The sequence below is a fragment of the Labrus bergylta genome, chromosome 11, assembly GCF_963930695.1.
Source record: "Labrus bergylta chromosome 11, fLabBer1.1, whole genome shotgun sequence".
NCBI lineage: Eukaryota > Metazoa > Chordata > Actinopteri > Labriformes > Labridae > Labrus > Labrus bergylta.
Window position 1 is genome coordinate 29,589,080 of NC_089205.1, and position 21,850 is coordinate 29,610,929.

The window sequence follows — 21,850 nt, forward strand, 5'->3', positions numbered from 1 at the left end:
TCACTTTTTCATTTTGTGGTTATATTTCTGATTTCTGATCCGGTCTAAAAAAAGTTTAAGTTCTCCTTTTTGTTTCGCTAAGTTACTAAATTATGTGAACATATGTAAAGTGAGCTGTTAAAAGCATCGGTACAGTTTTCTGTAGCAGAAGGCTCAGATTTTATCATGCAGAGAAGTACAGGACAGCATTCTTTGCGTTCTCAGGACCTCTTTATGCTCTCTGTCCCAAATGCTCAGACAGAAATTGGGAAAAGGGCTTCTGGGTCCTCTGCACCCTCAGCCTGGAATCTGTTACAGAATGACTTAAAGCTCAAGGAGCTGGAGTCCTTAAATGTTTTAAATCTAAAATTAAAGACATGGAAGCAGATTCTGCAGGATGTCGATGTTTTAGCTCGGCTGTTTGAACAACTGATTCCCAGATATGACTCATAGATGGTTCTATTTTAATCCTAAATGTATTGTTTTGTAAATTGTAGGGCTGGGCACGTTAACTCGTTAGTTTCGCGTTAACTCATTAATTAATTATCGCAGACAATTATTTTATCTCGCATTAACGCAGTTTTTATGATTTATTTTCTTATTGTAAAAGTCTGTTGCTCACTGGCTTTTATTTTATAAAATTCCATCGTGAGCGAGCCTCGTATGTTGCTTACGCAGCTGTTGCCTGCGCATGACTGCTGCAGCGCTCACAGGAAACAGTCAGAAAAGAATTGGCGGATAATCAAGCATGGAGAAGTGTACAGAACTTTTACTTGGCCATTTTTATTTTAAAGTTCTTCCAGACGGCGCAGTCGACAGAGACAAAGTTATTTGTAACCACTGAGAAGTTGAATTTTCTTATCAGCAGAGTATTTGATAAGTACTCCAAAATATGTTGCAGCCAGAAACTCAGACGGACGCTGAAAGGTCGTTTCACTTGTCTTCACTTTATTGAAGCGTTTAACAAAGACCCAGAACCTTCATTCACTCTGAGTCTCTTCAGCTGCTCAATAATCACTACAGCTTTCTTACTAACTCCGGAGCATCACAACAACAACACTCTTCTTCTCTGAACTTCTGCATGTCACTGTTTCTCACTCACAGACTCCACCTAGTGGCGTAGATTATGCAGTGCATTTAATTAATAACACGTCAACATCAACTGTTTGAATAATGTTGCAGTTCAGAAAAATACATTAACATGAGTAACTTTAAAGATGAATTCAAAAAGATTATAAACTAAAGAATTTCAAAATGACAAGTACAACAAAAATGTGTTTGTGGGGTCCTCGATAACCAAACAATAAACATCAGTGTTCTCAACCTGTCACACTCTCCCCCACTTTAAAAAAGGTGTCCCGACACTTTCATTATACGTCTTAGCCTAAAACCTTTCTGGGCAGTTTTTTTTGTTATATAACAAACAGGATGACATTATGCCCTTGCAGCGGCAATAAGCTTTAGTTTTGTATTTATTTGCTTTGATTACATTGTTTAAGTTGAGAAGTACATTGACAACAAAAGTGTGCTATACACTACTTTTGAATTCGTTATTGGATTTTGCGTATAACAGTGCGATTAATCGTGATTAATCACAGGAACTGATGCGATTAACGCGATTAAAACTTTTAATCGTTTCCCAGCCCTAGTAAACTGTACTGTGTCTCTTGTTGTGTTTCCGTCTGTAACTTTGTGTTTTTGCTGCTGCCTGTCTCGGCCAGGTCGCCCTTGAAAAAGAGGTTTTTAATCTCAATGGGACCAACCTGGTTAAATAACAAAAATAAAAATGTAGAAAGGATGTGTAGCGCTGTTGATTGAGGACTTTTTAAGGAGGGTTGATTTTCTCTCAGGTGCGTCAGATCATGAAGAAGTGGGCGGACCTCAAATGTGACGGAAAGCGACGCCTCTTAGCCCTCCGAAAGCCGGACAGCGGCCACCTCAGGAAGAGGAACATGGGCCCTGTGGAGAAGATGGTCCATAAGATCCTGATGATGAGTCCCGCAGGAAGTGAGCAGACGTTTGTCTTTGAAGCGTTGAGTCTTTGCGTCGTTTCTGCTCATTAATCATTTTGTTCTCCTCGCTGGTTCTCAGATGGCGACAGTGATTTCGACTTATGTGAAGACGAGGATTTTCCAAAGGCCTACAGCGCCACCCCGCCTCCGAACCCTTCGCCCTACTCCTACCTCAGCTTGACGGACAGTTCCCACTCTGTACCCGAAAGATTCTCCTTCGACATGTCGCCCCTCTCCTCGCCGGAGGACGAGGCAGGTGGTAAGTAGAGCTGGATGTAAAGAATCTAAACAAGCCTGCAGCGACTACAGGACTGGACATTTAATCCAGCTGTAAGCTTGAGCGATCTGTTCACCCGACACGTCTACACAGACTGCTTGTGTATCCAAAGAGCTGCAAAAATAATCTATAGTGAGACCAGAGCCATTTCTTTAACGGATGCAACAAGAGTGACATGTTCTAATTTGCTTCATTTTACATTGTGTACAATGTTGAAAACCTGCTGAGTGAGAACAGTTGTTTCCAACGAGCGTATAATTATTGGCTGCCTGAATTGAATTTGTGAGTTAAGTTTCTTCTTTCAGCTGCTCTGTACACCGTTTCTCTCTTTGACCTGTGAACAGTATAACATGTAGTGCTTTTATTTTGAAGGTGGACAAAGTGTGGGGCTTTTATTTGCGTGACATATAAATTTCATTTGAGAAGAAAGGCAAAGAAAATAGTGAAGAAGATGGAAGAAGCAGTTTGAAAAAGAAGCAGAAAAATATACTTGAAGTTGAGCATGAACAAGCAGGGAGACGTTTCAGGAGACGATGATACTAATGTGATTGTTTTTAGAAGTTAACATGCATTTTATTTTGCTTTCAAATAACTGACACGGTACAATTAATGTTAAATATTAAGAGGAACCTTTTGCTCTTTGTCGCTCCGGTAGAGGAGCTTTAAGAACTCGGAGAATAAAGGATTAAAAATATTGACTTTGCAGTGGTGAAATCAATCAACGTCAGCCTTCTAATGCTGAGCTGAGTGTGTTGATGTGACGCTGCTGTGTTTGTTTGTTTGTTTTGCAGGCGATCCCTTCCAGTCCTCCTCTGAGTTTGATGTCGACCTAGCTGAGGATGGAGGTAAGAAGAGGGGAATTACATTTATAGAGATTTGTGTTCAAATTCCACCAGATGTGGCCCGTCTCTGCTCCCCCAATACTTTATTCAGTGTGTTTGAATCCACTGGCTCTGCTCCTCTGCGTCTCAGCTCCGTCAGTGCAGAGTCCTCCACAGTAGATACACAAGGCTCCTGTGTCTGCCACTGCACGGGGCATCAATTTACCACAGAGCAGATCGAGCGGGACAGGAAGTCAGACTCCAAACAACTTAAAACAGCCACTTTATTTTCAGAATAAAACATTCCGTTTTGATGGTTCACAACAATATCAGTGTTTGTGCAAGATTTCCGCTCTCTCCCTCGACTCTCTGGCTGGCAGCTCTGACCTGCAGCAGTTCTGCACGCTCAGCCTCAGCATCCACCTGTCAGATCCGACTCTGGGGTTTAAAATATCGTCCCATCACTCCTCAAACTTTGAGTGTTAGATAAAGTTGGACTTGCTGAGTTTACAATTTGCACAGTTTTTAAAAGCAATCAAGTTGTTTTTTCTGTGATGGTGGTTTTAAAATGCACTGACTCGTGTTCTCTCACTTAAATCCACCAGAACACTCCATGGATTTTGACGGCAACGAAGACTCCATGTTCTCCTCCTACCCTTCCTCTCTCCTTCCGCCCCCCTCCTCCTCCTCGCTGGAGAAGGACTCGCTGTCTGACACCCAGCTGAGAATCAAACCGGTCCACACCTATTCCCGGAACATCGGCCAGACCAACAGCAGCAACCACGTTCAGAACCACACCTCCTCCTCCAGACCGCCACCCGGACCCTCCTCATCTGTGGCCTCCACCTCCTCTGCTCTCCCTCCGGTGTCTGATTCAGACGCAGGCTCATCCACTGCTGTGCCTCCTCCACCGCTACCACCTCCTACAAGCTCCACTTCCTCTGCCTCATTTGTTCCCCCTCTCCCTCCCCCCTCTTCCTCCTCGTCCTCTACATCAAACTCGACCTCTCAAGCCACGCCCTCTTCCATCCCACCTCTTCCTCCTCCTGCTTCGACTTCAACCACTGCTCCCTCCTCCTCCAACTCTCATCGACCTTCCTCCTCCTCCTCCTCCTCGTCAACCATTCCATCTAAGCAGTCCCCCGCCCCGAGCTCATGTGACCCCCTCCCCGCCGGAGCCTCCTCCCGTCGGCCCCAAGACCACGTGTCCCAGATGGCGTCTCAGAGCCTCCAGCAGCAGCGTGCCAGCAGGATGCTCCTGACGTCGGTGTCTCAGTCTCTGGAGGTGCTGGCTCAGTCGGTGCAGCTGCTGGTGGAGAGCCAGCAGGAGTTTGTTCAGGAGTCTCTGCTGCTGCAGCGCGAGACCGTCGACGTCTTGAGGGATTTCTCCAACACGGCGCTCACCATGCTGAGAGACAAAGCCAACAGCGGTCAAGTGCCACGCCATCATCATCATCCTGCTTCTCACTACTGAAACACATGGACGAAAATAGTTTGGTTTTTTTAAAGAGACAGCGCAGGACGAGTACGGGCACCTACACGCACACTTCTTACCCGGCCCCCTGAAGTCCCAAAAGAGTGAACATTTTCATCTTGTGGACAAATTTTGTCATAATCTATACGACACATCAAATTATCTTGTGTTTGGAGTTATCTGGTGCAAACAAGTTAAGTAACAACTTGTTTAAAATGGTGTTCATCTTGTGCGCTCAAGTTATCTGATGTGCACAAGATAATTATCGTGTATGAAAATGTCAACTTGTGCGCACAAGTTCCTGTGAAAAGACGCACCTTTAATCTGTTTGTTTTTTTTCATCTAAAGTTTGCTGCGTCATATTTATAATAAGTATAAAAACGCTGACACATACGCTGTCATTACCGCGAGTGCAGACGCCATAACAACACACTGCACGCCAGGTAACACCATTGAGAATTCCTCGCCAGTCGTTGTGAATTGCAAGCTGGAGGGAAACATAGCGACACAGACGAGGCTGGCTACGTCCTTTCTCCCTCCCTCATGCATTTAAAGAAAACGGTGGCTTATTGATCCTTTTGATCGAAGGAGTCCTTTTATTAAAGTTAGAGAGCGACCAGCGGAGTCAGGTAGAGCGCTTGCCAGCTCGGCGTCTGTGCTTCACAGCTTTCACTGCAGGCTGAGCTCGACTACCGTACTGTAGCTAGTAGGAGAGCAAACTCCACAAAGAGAAAACAAACGGAGCTAACAGAAACTGACCGTTGTAGACGTCACTGAACACAACAGAAATTGTCACGCAGGAAGACAATTTGAGACTTTATTCTCTCTGGGAAACCTCCAAAAAGAGACTTATATTCTGTCTTTGAGATAAATAATAACTGGTATGTAATTATCATTTGTGCAAAAATGTATCTGCACACAACATAAGCTTGTTTGAAGTTAAGTTAGATAAATCGTTTGCAAAAGATATTTATCTTGTCTGAAACAAGTTATTATCTCGTGCTCTGTCATTATCTTGATAATTATCCTGTGGGTGTCATTAGGTGTGAAGAAGAAATCTTGAGGGGAAACGTTTTTATCTTGTTCACGCGATGTCAACGTGTTCTGCACAAAAGATAAAAACCTGTTGATAATTACATTGTGACCACAAGATAATTACACTGTGCGCACTAAAATGTTTCTTTTCTTGTGGACTTCAGAGGCTGTTTTTCCTTTTCTGTTAGGAGTTGAAATATTTGCTCAATCAGATGAGCGATCACATGCGGTTCTCCTCCCTGATGTCATGGGATATTTATTTATTGCCTTTCCTCCGTACATCAGAAACAAAACCATCTCCTTGTCTTTAATAATCATTGGTACCTTAAAGCGCCGGAGTAAAAGAAAACAGATTTTTAGTCAAGTTTTAAAAAGCTGCAGCGAGCAAAAGAGAGAGAGAGAGAGAGAGAGCAGCGGTGTTTATATTCAAATTTACAGGTTGGACATTTTTGTTTCTGCAGGAGTTCATAAGAAGTACCCGATGTTTGGTGTCTGGGACATCTATTCATGTTGCCATGGTAACAGCAATCAGTATTGTTTGATTTTTACTAGTATGGTACAGGAGTTTTTCTGGTGTCGTGATAACGCTTCTTTTTAAGGCCGCGTTTTGAGCTGCTGATGTGATTTGTGGAGAAACGAAGAAACACTAAACGAAGCAAGGACTTAATTTTATTCAAAGCTTTAACTCGTCAAGTGAACCGGGACTCGATTTTATGGATTTGCCCGAAAGAGATGAAAACGAGTCAGAGTAAAGAAGCTGACCTTTCGTCTCTCCCGAGCTGTCACCGTTCTGTTGTCAGTTCTGTTGGACTCGTTCTCCTTCGACTGTCTCTTCATGATGTTTGTACCTCACCCTGAGTTGTTGCGGTGAGAGCAGACAGCCCACGATCTTATCGTAACCCTGATCTCTGTTACATCCTGTCGGAGGGGAAACATGTCTGCAAGGCAACAAAGGCTTCTGTGTTTAGAACATGTCTTCTTAGTTTGAACGTCAGGTTTGGATGATGTTGCTGCTGAATTAAAAATAAAGTCAACTAATAACATTAATTGAGATGGTAACGTTTCTTTGTGTTTATTTCTGTCCTATGATAGCACTGAGTTAAGTGGTGTAAACTTGTCACCTTTCGGCGAAATTCGCCGTTTTGGATCCCGAATAGGTCATTTGTGTGATTCATTTAGATCTGCAATAATATTATTTGGAGGGGGGGGGGGTGTAAATCTGCTACGCGAGCGCTGAGCTGTCATGTTTCTTGCGGCGGGCGAGTGCGGTCCCGCAAACTTATGATTGCGGTCAGAGCGGTCTGATTGCTTGACGTACTTCCGGGCCTTGCAGCCAATCATAGCAACGCGGTCGGCACGAACCTGTCCGCATTGTTACAAAGATGTCGGAGGTGCTCGGCTGGGCGCTCAGACCCTCCGCGGATCATTCTCGCAACCGGCCGTGATTGTGCAATATCGCCGCGCCGACCGCAAGAAGCATGAACCCTGATTCAGTGAGTCAATGTGCAGCACATGGCTCATTTAGCCTACATAACGTTATTTTTCCGTGAAAACACTGGAAAGACTCGATGTTCTGTTCACCATCCTGTCTGATCATATTCACTGTTTGGTAGACAGACGTAAATATGATGAGAGAAATGTGTGCTAGCTTGAAGGTAACTCCATCCAGCTCTCTGGTTCATTATTATCTCAGACAACATTAAAGTGACAGCTGGTCAACACGTGTAATAAGACCAGAGGGAATATAAACTTTATGAAAATCAGCAGAAGCAAAACATCAGGTTCATATATTGATAATGTTTCATATTTAATGATAGAAGATAAAATATTGTCATCCTTGATGACTGTATGATGATGTTCTCTCAGACTCAGAGCTACCTGCACAGTGACTGTCCTTCACATCACCTCTTAGTGGAACATGGTAAGACCTGTTCTGCAAATTCATCCCATTCATACAAAGGGACTGAAGGTTGGGAGCATCATGGGGTTTTTCATGTTTCACTGAAGCTTTATCAAAAACATAGAACAGAACATAGATATAGACAAGCAATTGTATTTTTCTTATTGTTTGCACCGCTTCTTTAGTCTGAATGCTAAAATCGTCTGTAAATTCACATTTTAAAGCTGATATAAAAAAAAAAAAATCTTCCCTGGGGGGCCCCGGACCCCCCTAGAGGGTTTGGATCCATGTCACCTTTTTCATCCTTGATGAGTTTGCACCCCTGTGAGTAGCTGCTGTGACTAACCCTGAAGTATCAGAATAAACAACTGGGTCATCTTCAGCTCGTCTTAAAGAGCCAGACCTCAAATATTTCAGTGTCATGTCGAACAAGAGTCTCTCTGTGAGGAGGTTCCTGGTTCAAATCCCCATCTGACAGGAGTCTCTCTGTGAGGAGGTTCCTGGTTCAAATCCCCGTCCTTCAGGAGCCTCTCTGTGAGGAGGTTCCTGGTTCAAATCCCCGTCTGTCAGGAGCCTCTCTGTGAGGAGGTTCCTGGTTCAAATCCCCGTCCTTCAGGAGCCTCTCTGTGAGGAGGTTCCTGGTTTGAATCCCCGTCTGTCAGGAGTCTCTCTGTGAGGAGGTTCCTGGTTCAAATCCCCGTCCTTCAGGAGCCTCTCTGTGAGGAGGTTCCTGGTTTGAATCCCCGTCTGTCAGGAGTCTCTCTGTGAGGAGGTTCCTGGTTCAAATCCCCGTCCTTCAGGAGCCTCTCTGTGAGGAGGTTCCTGGTTCAAATCCCCGTCTGTCAGGAGCCTCTCTGTGAGGAGGTTCCTGGTTTGAATCCCCATCCTTCAGGAGTCTCTCTGTGAGGAGGTTTCTGGTTCAAATCCCCGTCCTTCAGGAGCCTCTCTGAGGAGGTTCCTGGTTCAAATCCCCGTCTGTCAGGAGCCTCTCTGTGAGGAGGTTCCTGGTTTGAATCCCCGTCCTTCAGGAGTCTCTCTGTGAGGAGGTTCCTGGTTTGAATCCCCATCCTTCAGGAGTCTCTCTGTGAGGAGGTTTCTGGTTCAAATCCCCGTCCTTCAGGAGCCTCTCTGTGAGGAGGTTCCTGGTTCAAATCCCCGTCTGTCAGGAGCCTCTCTGTGAGGAGGTTCCTGGTTTGAATCCCCATCCTTCAGGAGTCTCTCTGTGAGGAGGTTCCTGGTTCAAATCCCCGTCTGTCAGGAGCCTCTCTGTGAGGAGGTTCCTGGTTTGAATCCCCGTCCTTCAGGAGCCTCTCTGAGGAGGTTCCTGGTTCAAATCCCCGTCTGTCAGGAGCCTCTCTGTGAGGAGGTTCCTGGTTTGAATCCCCATCCTTCAGGAGTCTCTCTGTGAGGAGGTTTCTGGTTCAAATCCCCGTCCTTCAGGAGCCTCTCTGAGGAGGTTCCTGGTTCAAATCCCCGTCTGTCAGGAGCCTCTCTGTGAGGAGGTTCCTGGTTTGAATCCCCGTCCTTCAGGAGTCTCTCTGTGAGGAGGTTCCTGGTTTGAATCCCCGTCCTTCAGGAGTCTCTCTGTGAGGAGGTTCCTGGTTTGAATCCCCGTCCTTCAGGAGTCTCTCTGTGAGGAGGTTCCTGGTTCAAATCCCCGTCTGTCAGGAGCCTCTCTGTGAGGAGGTTCCTGGTTTGAATCCCCGTCCTTCAGGAGCCTCTCTGAGGAGGTTCCTGGTTCAAATCCCCGTCTGTCAGGAGCCTCTCTGTGAGGAGGTTCCTGGTTTGAATCCCCATCCTTCAGGAGTCTCTCTGTGAGGAGGTTCCTGGTTTGAATCCCCGTCCTTCAGGAGTCTCTCTGTGAGGAGGTTCCTGGTTTGAATCCCCGTCTGTCAGTAGTCTCTCTGTGAGGAGGTTCCTGGTTTGAATCCCCGTCCTTCAGGAGTCTCTCTGTGAGGAGTCTGCATGTTCTCCTTGTTCATGTGTGGGTTCTCTCCTGGTTCTCCGTCTTCCTCCCACAGTCCAAAGACATGCTCGTTAGGTTAACTGCTGACTCTAAATAACCCGTAGGTGTGAATGTGAGTGTGTCTGGTTGTCTGCCCTCTGTTTGGCTGGTGATCAGTCCAGGGTGTAACCCCGCCTCTCGCCCAATGACAGCCTGGATCGGCTTCCTGCGTCACAAAAAGGGAAAGAGCGGTATAGATAATGGATGGATGGGTGCTACTGTTGGAGGCAGTATGCAGTACATGCTACATACAACATTCAGTTGCAGGTTTTGAAACAACTGCCAATGGGTATTTTCACACCTATGGCTTGTTTTGCACCAGCACAGGGCGGTCCGCACTCCATCACTGCCTCCTTACAAATACCATGCATACTAGTCGCGCTTGGCATTGTGGGTCCTCACCGCGGCTTGTGGAATTGGGCAGATAAAAGTTTAGATAACCCCCCAGTCCCAAATCTAATATGGAATGCGTCCCTGCTCCCTTCCTGAGTGTTGTAGTTCTCGAAATCTGTCTTCAGACAAGTTTTCAAGGTCTCGTCTCGGTCTCAGACTGGGCGGACTCCAGACTTTATATCTGGACCAGTCAAGACCACTGATAGGCTTTTTTCCCCCACATCATTACATTTCGTTCTAAAAGCATTTGGTGTTTGATTTTTATCCCCCGGTTACGACCGCAAACTTCCCGATGTTACAGTCTTAAGTGAGTGACACGCCCCCTAAACACAAGATGAAGAGATATTTATGGTCTTTTTCCCGGTCTCGAGCATGTCTTGGTCTTGGTCTTGTCTCGGTCTCGGAGCACTCCGGTCTTGGGCATGTCTAGGTCTCAGTTAACGGGTCATCATGACTACAACACTACCTTTCCTCCTCGTAATAGCCGGTAGTTTGCTTCTTAAGAACTACATAAGTTTATGTCAGATCGGTAAGACTTCTAAAAGAGGTTTTCTTGGTCCCTCAGGTGTTATGCTCGTGCAGCCGGGATTACTTCTCCCCTTTGAATCCGATGAGCTTTAATTATCGGGCATTGAAAAAGGAAGTTTTACACTTGAATTAGATTTATTCCACTCTTCTTTCACACCCGTCTCCTTCACCCAAACAACATACCATCCATCAACAGATTCACAATTTTACCAGTGATCATTCTGCAAAGTATTCTCTATAACAATGACTTCATGCTAACAAAGTGACTTAACAGTACAAATAAAAAAATACAGGTATACAACACAAACACAAGTTCATGTTTGTACTTCTTGCACTTATCAAGCAAATGGTGGTGATTGTGTCATGGCATCCTCTGACCACGCCCATCTGATGTCCAGCACTGCCCTCATTTACCTCCTTGCCTCATTCCACCAGGGGATGTTGCTCCAAGACGGCCGTTAGTTAACCAAGGGCCGGACCGTGGCATAGGCAGGATAGGCAAATGCTAGGGGCGCCAGCATCCATAGGGGGCACCGCTGGCGCCCCAAATTAATGAGGCAGAAAAGTTGAAGATAAGAAGAAGAAATAGAAGAAAAAATGTGTTTAAATATCAGTAAATATTATTTATCTAATATCATTTTCATGTTATTAATTAGTAACGTTATGAAAGAAGCCATGAAAACTACTAGGCTACTTCACATATTTAAAAAGGCTCTATTTTCTTGCCTCCTGCTTGACCCGGCGCATCACAACACCGCTGCTCGTTACCTGCTCGTTGTGGAGGAGGAGGGCAGGTGACTTATTAGAAGTGAGTGACAATGAGTGTACCAATTAATATCACGTATATAAATGACCGTAATGTAAAAAACAACAACAAAGCCCTCGGGAGCCCAGGGACGAAAAAGAAGAAGAGGAGGAATAATGTGAAAAAGACACAGAGGTAACGTGCTGCACGGATCAATGAGTTATCTGTTGTAGTTAAGCTAGCTGTTATGGATGGATGATAGTAATGTCTGTGTTTCCTAATTTCTAATCAGTAGCTTGAGTTAACATCAGTTAGTTCCACTGTATTTTCATAAGGTAAAGATTATTCATGTTATGAAAATAATCAGTGTAAGAAATACACTTCTTTTGTGAATTAAGCTATGTTGTTGGACATAAAAGCTACTTTTATATTTATTGACATATTTGTGTACTTAGTTAGCTTTCACCCTAGTCGATTGAAATGTTTATTTCTACCTCCTGTTGTCATTAATAGTTTTAAGCTCTTGCCTTTAGAGAATTTATGTTTAATAGCATGAATGCATTTTGTGCTAGAAGTCCTCACTGAATAGATAGTTGTGCATGCTGTAGATCTGGTTGTAAGGAAAACGTTTGGGCTCACCTGAAAAACTATGTTAAGGTTTCTGTACTGCTCTGAACAGAAAATAATATTTTGTTTTCACACTATATTATGAAATCCAATTTTCATTATAAACATTTTAAACCATCCCCTGTCATCCCTGAGCCGTCTGTGACCACTTCTGCTCCCTGCACTGTTTGATATTGCTTGTTTTGTTACACTAGTTATTTGTATTTATTTATAAGAAATATTAGTATTATTGCCATTTTATTCACGTTTGTTTAGAAGTATTTTTTATTTTAAAATAAAGAAATTCTGGTAAATATAAAGCTGTATGCCAGTTTTCTTTAAGTTTATGAATATTGTGATTAGTGGTCAAACTGGATGCAATGTAAGGGGCAACTGCTGAAATCTTGCCTAGGGCGCCAAAATGGTTAGGGCTCTGAGTTAACCTACCAACAAAATCAATTGTGCAAAAAAGGGGGATGACCAATGACTCTGATATTGAACTTCTCTTGTTCCTCATCAGAGTGTGTCCAAACAAACCCGGCCAATGGGGTAAACACTCCCAGCAATCCAGGTGCCCTAAAGCATGCTGATGGGCTAAGTGGCTGTGAGTGATGACTTCCTGTTGAACATGATGGTGCTCATCCGCAAGTCGCTGCTCCTCCTCTCTGCGCTCGCCCTGTGCGTCGGATCCTCTCTGGCGCTGAACACCCTCCTCAACCTCAGCTGGGCCCTGAAGGCTTTGCAGAAGATGAAATAGATGAGCGGGTCCAGGCAGACGTTGAGAACGGACACCATGACAGTCAGCTCCTTCAGGTAGAAGAAGGCATGCCTCCATGAGCACCACCCCTTCAGGAAAGCGTACGGCAGGCGGACCAGGTGGTACGGGACGAAGCAGACGCAGAAGACGCTGACCAGCACCAACATGTTCCTGCGGGACTTGGCGAGCTTCTTGGATCCAGAGGACGCCTGCTGTCTCTGCTGTGCTTCTGACAACCTGTGGGAGGTGCCGTGGTAGAAGAAGATGAGGGAGACGAGGACGATGATGAAGATGGCCGCAGACCAGGTGTGGATGACTTTGTAGAAGAGGCTGAGTTGTTCACTGTGCAGAGCGTCACAGCTCAGGGTATTTGGGACGGACAGAATTGGTTCCTCGGTGAGGAACGACAGGGTGACGTAGGTGGTCATTATGGCCAAGAGGACAACCCAGGTTGCCGCAGAGATGATGTGGGCGGCTCGCACTGTCTGAAAGATGTGTGTCCCTAAAGGATGGACGATCTTTAGATACCTGCAGAGAGGGAAGAGGCACGCGTCAGGACATTACTCAGAACAAACAAGATGACCAGAGGATGTTGCTTTAATCAGAAAAAAACCCAATGGATGAAAAAGAAAAAAGTTTTGCACCTCCCCCTGCTGTCCAGAAGGGGCCACTACACTTCAGTATTTTGAAACCGTCCTTCCATCTTTTGTCCACATTTTCATACTTTACTTTAAAAGTGAAAACCAAACAGAAGTCACAAGATCTAACCTACCAACCATACCAGCCCAATTTCTTTGTTAAAAGACAAAATACTAAAACACCAAATGGAACATGCCAAATGAAAAATCACAAGAATACATATTTATATATTTCTTTATCAGCTTTCCTGGATGGGTATGTGGAAGGATGATTGATAAGTGGATGGATGGATGATGATGTTGGATGGATGGATGGTTTGATGATGATGATATTGGATGATGGATGGATGGATGATTGATGATGATGATGATATTGAATGGATGGATGGATGATTGATAAGTGGATGGATGGATGGATGGATTGATAAGTGGATGGATGGATGATTGATAAGTGGATGGATGGATGGATGGATTGATAAGTGGATGGATGGATGAATGATGATGATGGATGGATGATGATGATGTTGGATGGATGGATGGATGGATTGATAAGTGGATGGATGGATGAATGATGATGATGAATGGATGATGATGATGTTGGATGGATGGATGATGATGATGAGGATGATGATGATGATGTTGGATGGATGGATGGATGATTGATAAGTGGATGGATGGATGATGATGATGTTGGATGGATGAATGGATGATGATGATGTTGGATGGATGGATGGATGATTGATAAGTGGATGGATGGATGATGATGTTGGATGGATGCTGATGATGATGTTGGATGGATGGATGATTGATAAGTGGATGGATGGATGATGATGTTGGATGGATGGATGGATGCTGATGATGATGTTGGATGGATGGATGGATGAATGTTGATGGATAGATGGATGGATGATGATGATGATGGATGGATGGATGAATGAATGAATGAATGAATGATGATGGATGGATGGATGGATGATGATGATGATGGATGGATGGATGGATAATGATGATGTTGGATGGATGGATGGATGGATGATTGATAAGTGGATGGATGGATGAAATGATAGATGTGTGGAAAAATGGATGAAATGATGGATGGATGGATGATAGATAGATAAATGGATGGATGGATGGATGGATGAAATGATGTATGATAGATAGATAAATGGATGGATGAAATGATGGATGGATGGATGATGATGATGGATGAGGTCTGTCCCCAACTGGCAAAAAAGTTTTTGCATTCAAAATCTTGCTTTTTAACTGTGAATAGATATTTCCAAGTCATCATTTCACAAACTGAATTGATTCTTTTGATCTACTTTGATGTTTTAAAGTAAACTATAACCTGATTATTTAAGGTAGGAATGCAAAATCAGTTAATCTAGATTCACATCCTGTTTCGACTTTAACTTGTTATCCTCTACAAAAACCCAAATTATGAGTTTTTACTCTGAGTGCCAGCTTTGAAATGTAATGCATTATTCTGTAAACTGGTGATTATTCTGGTCTTAAACCGACTTCCTGCAGTGGAATGAGCTTTCTGCACAAATCATGAGTTGAATGGTCCAAATATAAATGGCATACAAGGATACTAATAATTCACAACTGAATACAAATGTTTTCCTGTTAATGAATAAAAAGTTATTGTTGTGTTTTTGAATTTATTGGGCCCATTATCTGGTTAAACTCAGGTTCTCATGCTAGTGAACAAGAATAAAAATGTATCTTTTGCGTTTATAAAAACAAGAAACACAAGTTTAAAAATGTGTGTTGATGTTTGTGGTGTTAGCCACAGAGTCATGTGTGTATGCTGTTGTTGTGCAACATGTCCTCTAGGTTAGGAGACCACAGCTCTGATGTGAGACAACACCATCTGAAATATAGCACACAACACAATACTACGCTTTACACCAAAACAGTTAAATAAAAAGGACCGTCAGATATTGGTTAAATCAGCATTCGCTGCAGGGGTTAGGGTAAGGGTTGCATCTACTTGATACTGCAGCAAAACACATCTTTGTGCTTTTTTAGCTTACATGTCCAAATGATCTCACTTCCTTATCATGACATGAAAACCTGCAGCAGCTGAAGCCAAATATTTATGTAGAGTTCAGTTTCTCAGTAAACTTTGTATTCAGACTCTGGTCTTGTTTCAGTTTGTCCTTGTGGTTAGTGAACAGAACTGATAGTCTGAGGTTTTTAGACTCGTCACTGTCGTTGAATTTAGCCTCTTTGTTCCTGAAATGTTTGCTTCACATATATCAAACATTTTAAGTCCATGTGGAGAGCCATCACAACTCTGCAGCCTGTACATTTAAAGGCAGGGTTTAACAGTTTCAACCAAAATCTTAAAAAAGTGTATCTGAAGAAAATTACCAACCCTGCCTTTAAGCCTTTTTGGGCTTTTTAAGATTTATTTAGAGACAGGACAGTGGATATAGTCAGAAACTGGAGAGAGAAAGTGGAGAAAAGAGCCACAGGTTGGAACATAACCCCGACCACCCGCCTGGAGGGCCCCAGCCTCCATACATGGGATGCCCACACCAACGAACAGGTCCCCGGTTAGCCAACAGGCTGTACATTTCTTGAGTAAACTTTTGAAATCTTGATTCAGAATCTAATTAATCAACATCATCATAACATTTTGTCTTAACCTGTTCTCAATAAAAGTTTCAATGAAAAGTCTTTGGCCACGTTGACACGAAAACAGTCCACTGAAAACTGAATTGTTTTTCATTTTCAAAAATGTTTCACGTTCAGACGACAATGTTTTGAAAACAACCGCTGTGCAGAAAACGCCTATGAACACTGTAGTACACCTGCCAGGCCAGTAGTTGTAGGTGTGACTTTGTAATGAAACATCACACACCACAGGGTCGCTGTGGCTCAGTTGGTACAGTCTCAACCGCTAGGTTGAGGGTTCGATCCCCATCTCCTGCAGCAACACATCCAATGTGTCCTTGGGCAAGACACTTAACCCCGCTGCCTTGGCGGCATATGAATACCAATTAATGGGATTCATTACTTCAGATGGTCTCACGCCATCAGTGTGTGAATGTATCGGTGTGACCTACGGTGTAAAAGAGCTCTGAGTAGTCAGAAGACTAGGAAAGTGCTATATAAACTCATGTCCATTTACTTGCTCACATACTATTCTTTTCTTACAGAGCAGTGAGGTGTAAAGGTCTGTAAACATAAGTAAATGGAAAATGGCTAGTCGCCATCTGGCTGCCCTTCACTGGCCAAAGTTTAATTCGGTATTTAGCGGGTAGAAGTAAGTTTGAGTCAAGAATCAATGTCTACGACTAGATTTTTATCAGTAAATATCTGCATAGTGATGCATCAAGAGTTAAACCGCTGTCACATGGTCAATGATAACTTCTTGGATTGCATTTCGGGTGATGTATTCAGCTTCTGTTGCTCTCCATGGACTGCTTTGCTTAAATGTGACTCGTCAATTCAACTTTGACTAAAAACACAAACTGGAATGCTTTCCATACTGTCCTCTTGCCTTCATTGAAATGAAGTCAGCCTGTTTTCTTTTAGATAAAACCAGTTGCTTTGAATGAGATAAATACACTTTCTGCCAGCTCAGCAAGTGTTGTCCCTCACCTACAAATTCTCCTTTATGTTCAGACATCTGTTTTTATAGAGATTCAAATAAAGGTGCTTCATGTCTTTCGCGTCCTGACAAGTCCTACCTGTTTGCTGCAATGTAACCCATGAACAGGATGCTGGCGTACATGTTCAGGTAAAACGCAGAGGCGCCAAAGTTGCAGTAGACCCTGATCATGGTGACAGAGCGGCTGGCGAAGTGGCCAATTCTGATGGGGAGGCTGAGGGTGAGCAGGAAGTCTGCAGCTACCAGGTTCTTCAGGTAGATGGTCACGCTGCTGGACACCTGCTGGTGAGCGCTGAAGAAATAAACTTTCAGGGTGAATCCGTTAAGGACTAAACCCACCTAAGGGCAGAAAAGGATCAGATTAATGTACCAAGAAATCAGAGTGCTTTCGTAGGACATGGAAAGAGGAAATCTGAGTATTTGAGACTCACCAGAAACACCAGACTGTAGACCAGAATGAAGAAAAGGTCGGCTGAAGGTTTGACCTGATCGCAGTGCGACGACCCGTTGATGTTTGTGCGGTTGGACAGTCCATTTCCTTCCATGCTCTAGATGTTTCCGAATAGCCCAGGAGAGCTGAAGGAGCATCTGAAAATGGAAGTGGTAAAAGCTTAGAGGAAGTGACATATCACCACAGCAGCAACAGGAATATTCTGAACTAAAATACTCAACAGGTAACCAGAGGGGCTGGGCAAACCAAGACTCCAGATGAAGTCTAGAATCTGCTCCTGTACGCTCAACAGAAGCTGGTTACAGACTGAAGAGATGCTAAGTTAGCTTGTTAGCATCTGTAACTCTACAGTTTGTTGGTGGCCTGTGGGCTCTTAGAGAGAGGGCGTGCCATGACACCTGCTGATCTTTTATTTCGGACTCCGGTGTAGTTTGTTTCAAGAACCAACCTCAATCTGACCGGACTGCATGAGGCACTGTGCTTTGATGGATTTAACAAGCTACTGTAGCCAGTCACGCAGTGCATTATGGGTAGGATTGTCGGCCTTTAAGTACCACAAAGGCAGCCTGATGAATTGTGGACAGACGTTGCAGTTGGAGCAACTACAGCCAATCAGGAGTCAACTAGTCTTTGCTTACTTCAGGGATTACTACCACAAGAAATTCTGACCAACTAGAGAGCATTCTCCAAGTGCATCACACATGTTGGTCCGCTTGTAAATGCCCCCCAGTGTGAACACAGACTAAACTGTAGGTAATTATGGAACCAACTGGGCCATGATTCAGACCAGAGCCCACAGACAATAGGTGTGCAGCAAAAAGGTCACTTCTGGCTGGCTGGAAGACAATGCTCAAAAGTGCCAAACAGAAGGTGTAAGGTGGAAGTTCACAAACCAGTTGGTGACATAACAATGACTATCTCTGCATTGAACAATTGGGAAGTAAGTAAATGGCTGCTATAGTTTCCTGTTCTATCTCTGAATCCTTAAAATCCCTTCACAGATGAATAGTTTTTGAACATTTTACAGGTTTTTTTTATGGGCAATTTTAAAGATTAATTTAGCAGAAATAAAATATATCCTAAAACGGAGTGAAGTCAAACTCCCTCTGCGGCTCGTTGTTTTCCGTACTGTGTTTTCAGCGTGTTTATATTTTTTTCCTCAGAGTCCCAAACATTTTTCATTCAGAATTTTTTAAGTGAACCCCTCCTATTCTAATCGTTAGCCCTGTAACCATGTGGGGGAATAACGACGGCCCCGCCAACCCCGCCTTTAACTTGTTAGTTAAAGGCAGAGTGGGTAATTTTCTAAAACTAGCATGATTTTGAAAGTAGCATTCCCTCAGTGCCCCGTCTGCACCCCGTCCCCTCTGTGCTCCCTCTAAAGCCACGCCCCCTCACTTAAAAGCACAAGCGTCGTTGCTCCAGAAGACCTCAGCTCATGCTTTGAGTGTGAGCTAGAGCACACAAGAGGTAGAGAGCAAGCAGGGAGACAGGGAGGCGTCTGATTGGTTCATCAGATTGGTACCTCGTGGCAGACATTGGTCAAAGTTTTTAAAGGCTTACAAACTGATACAGATGATGGATTTTCTTTGTTCCTTTTTCAGAGAACATGAGTTATTAATTTCTGTCAGGACCTAAAGACAATTTACACCAAAATCTGAAGAAGTGGATCTGGAGAAAATTACCAAACCTGCATTTAAGGCATGGCGGCAGAAGTTCATCGAGTTCAAGAGTACAATTCAAGGAGAACCAAAATAATTTCCAAACTGGCTATAAGACTTTTTTACTTGAGAAGGAAAGAAATGACAAATGAATGAACTTTTGCTGCGTATCTGAATGAATATCAGTTGTTGAAATGGTTGCAGTTGGTCAGAACACTAAAGGAAGGGTGGTGGAGGAGGAGGGGAGGCAGTGCGCTGAAAGGACAGCTCAAATGGGATTGAGAGACTGGTGCTGAAGTGCGACATTTACTGGACCCCTTCTCTGAAAGTCGCATATTAAACCTTTAAGCATATACCTGAAACATATTGCTTCATGCAGTAGACTGTTGTATGAAACCACCAGTGAGTCTGTGGTCAGCAGTCAGTTACTGCACCTAAAAACCTCTGACAGAGAGGAGATAAATCTATCTATTAAAATAACAATTACCGGAAAGCCGATACCGATGTTTGTTTCACGACTCCTTTCAATGTCAGACTCCCACCATGCCGACATTTTCTCTCATGTTTGACAATGAAAACAAGTACAACATTCTGGCAGAAATCGATGTAGACACAAGGTGAGATTCTTTTATGAAGTTACTACCTATCCTACGTGCATCCTCAAGGCGTGTTTTACCCTGATGATGTTTTTTAAAAGGACACGTCAACCCTCTTTGACAAATACACCATAAATGTGTAACAACAATCTTTAGAGAGTAAGGTGTTAAGTGTTTTTCTTCTGAATACAGAATACAAAAAACTTGATAAAAACTGAATAAGCAGCCTTAAATCAATGATGAAACAACAATGTCTTACATTCAAAAAAAGGCAAATTTACATTCTGTATCTGACATGAGCTGTAGCTTGCAGTATTTCTATCATTAAGGTTTAACCAATGTTTATTGTTCTGTAGAAGTGCAGAAAACATAATTATCTGCAGTGCTCACCTGTTCGCGTCGCAGCTTGTGTGTGTCTGTGACCCACTTCCTTTTTCAGCGTTCACATCAGGAAGGACTGATGAGAAGAGGGGGGAAGAAGAGCTGCACACTGACACTACTGAGATCATTACTATGACTCATTATTTACATGTCAACAGGAATGACACACACACACACACACACACACACACACACACACACACACACACACACAGATGCTTTAAAGGTCATATATTGCAAAATACACTTTACCAAGGTTTTCAAACACTAATATGTGTCTGTAGTCTGTCTACAAACCCCCCAATGATGAGACAAGTCCATCCTCTCCGTCTTCTGCCTGCTCCACTTTTCAGAAAATGTGTGCTCAAACAGGCCATTTGGAGATTTTCTCTTCATGACATCACAAAGGGCAGTAGCCCCTCCCCCAGGTGGGTGACACTCCCACAGCTAGGTGTTTGTTCTGCCCTCTGAGTCTGCCTTCTCACCGTAAATAATAGGACATGGAGCGAGAAAGACTGAGACACCCAAGCCCTTCCAGAGAGGGGGCGTGGTCAGACACAGCTCATTTACATATTTAAAGGTACAGACACAGAAACAGCCTGTTCTGAGCAGGGCTGAAATAGAGGGGTTTATAGGCATGATCAAATACAGGATCAGAGTGGATTTAGAAGAAGAAACTTCACACACATGTTTTGAGGAGCTCTGAGACTTATTTAAACTGAAGAGGAGGAGAATATGTGACCTTTAAAGCTTGTCCAATAGGGGACCCCAAAAATGTTCCCTATTTGTTTAGTTTCTCGTAGTTTTTAATTATTGTCATTTTCTGTTTTATTTTGTTACCTACCCTTGTCTCTGTCTTTCAGATCCTGCTCCTCATTTCTCCCGCTTTGCGTGTCAGCCCCGCCCTGATTAAACTCACCTGCATCTTGTTGTCCCCTGATTGCCTGTGTATTTAATCCCTTTGTGTCCTCCCTCGTGTTTTTTCGCCTGCCTGTGCACTGAACCGGACTGACTGAACCTGTCATATATGCGGCTGAACCCAAATGCAGACCAACAGGTAAGGTGTCAAAAATTACTTTATTTAGAAATGTGCAGGAGTGAGGTGTCCAGGGCCGGGGGTGAGGCAGTGAGCTGGAGGTAACTGGCTGGCAGGCTTTGTTGTCAGTGATGCAGAATTGGAAGAAGAAGGTCCTGCAACAAAACAAAGTCTTAAGGTATTTAACAAGGCTAAACTGGAGCTGGGCGTGTGACTTAACAAGCCATGAATGGCACAACGACTGACTGTTGGTGCAGGGCTCTTGTAGGTCAAGTTGATTGCAGGCAGGTGTGTTGATTAAAGATGCAATGCAGGTGAGCAAACCTCATGCAAACTGAAGTCATGGAGCAGGTACTGTGACAGAACCTTTCCTTTTGTACTCTACCTGTGGAGCCTTTCTTTTGAATTGCTTTTAACTATTTATGGAACGTTTAAGTTATTGTGAGTCTAATTGGTGTGATGGTTTTTATGCTGTTTGAGCCTCTAACCAAAGGTCATTGTCTGCCACAAGCTTTTTGAATCTCAAATCTTGAAGAGGGGACTTCAAAAAAAATGTCCCTTCTTTTCGCCTTGTCCCCGTTTGGTGAATATATAATTACACCAAAGTCCCCAGTAAGCTTGGTACGTAAGTATACACATACACACATAGATAATGTAAAGAGTGTAATAGCATCTCAGTTAGAGATGCACTGTTAGATAGGTACATAAGTACACACATATTCAGATAGTTATGACAAACAGACAAGGTCACCAGTCAAAATAGCTTGCTGAAAGCTGCAACATACATTACATTAATAATAGCTTTTCAGATTTTCAAAAAGTCCCCTTCACAATCAACCAATATCAGCATTATGTCAATATAAAAGAAGCAATATGTAACTCTGACAGCTAGTGTTTAAATTGGGTACTGCAGTCCAAATTCAAAACATT

At 43.5% G+C, this 21,850-nt stretch overlaps 2 protein-coding genes across 3 annotated transcripts in view; one reads left to right on the forward strand and one right to left on the reverse strand.

Moving 5' to 3' along the window:
• Positions 1-6,645, forward strand: part of zgc:113149 (uncharacterized protein LOC541363 homolog) — an 11,645-nt gene extending 5,000 nt beyond the window's left edge. Inside the window, exons 4-7 of the mRNA XM_065960186.1 lie at positions 1,830-1,986; positions 2,071-2,250; positions 3,060-3,113; positions 3,695-6,645. Of these exons, the coding sequence (XP_065816258.1) occupies positions 1,830-1,986; positions 2,071-2,250; positions 3,060-3,113; positions 3,695-4,563 (1,260 nt within the window). The 3' untranslated portion in view covers positions 4,564-6,645. The remainder of the gene's footprint in view (positions 1-1,829; positions 1,987-2,070; positions 2,251-3,059; positions 3,114-3,694) is intronic.
• Positions 6,646-7,375: 730 nt separating this feature from the next.
• On the reverse strand, positions 7,376-20,091 carry LOC110003560 (P2Y purinoceptor 14). 2 transcript variants are annotated; one of them, XR_010667117.1, is made up of 5 exons: positions 19,894-20,091; positions 17,227-17,383; positions 16,875-17,134; positions 10,839-13,060; positions 7,376-9,669 (listed from the first exon to the last, which is right to left on the reverse strand). XR_010667117.1 is itself a non-coding variant. In XM_020659075.3 (4 exons), exons 2-4 carry the CDS (start codon positions 17,338-17,340, stop codon positions 12,370-12,372), a joined length of 1,065 nt encoding a protein of 354 aa, XP_020514731.1. In that variant the 5' UTR covers positions 17,341-17,383; positions 19,894-20,091; the 3' UTR covers positions 10,541-12,369. The 2 variants fall into 2 exon arrangements, 1 of the variants encoding a protein (XP_020514731.1); XM_020659075.3 differs by lacking the exon at positions 7,376-9,669 and having other exon boundaries at positions 10,541-13,060.
• Between the last annotated feature and the right edge of the window lie 1,759 nt (positions 20,092-21,850).

What these genes read in the sequence shown, in the direction of transcription:
- LOC110003560 (XM_020659075.3), bottom strand. Translation starts at nt 17,340, where the DNA reads ATGGAAGGAAATGGACTGTCCAACCGCACAAACATCAACGGGTCGTCG. An exon ending in TCTACAGTCTGGTGTTTCTG is followed by an intron (nt 17,135 to 17,226) that starts GTGAGTCTCAAA and finishes TTCTGCCCTTAG; the next exon opens with GTGGGTTTAGTCCTTAACGG. An exon ending in GGTTACATTGCAGCAAACAG is followed by an intron (nt 13,061 to 16,874) that starts GTAGGACTTGTC and finishes CCCTCTCTGCAG; the next exon opens with GTATCTAAAGATCGTCCATC.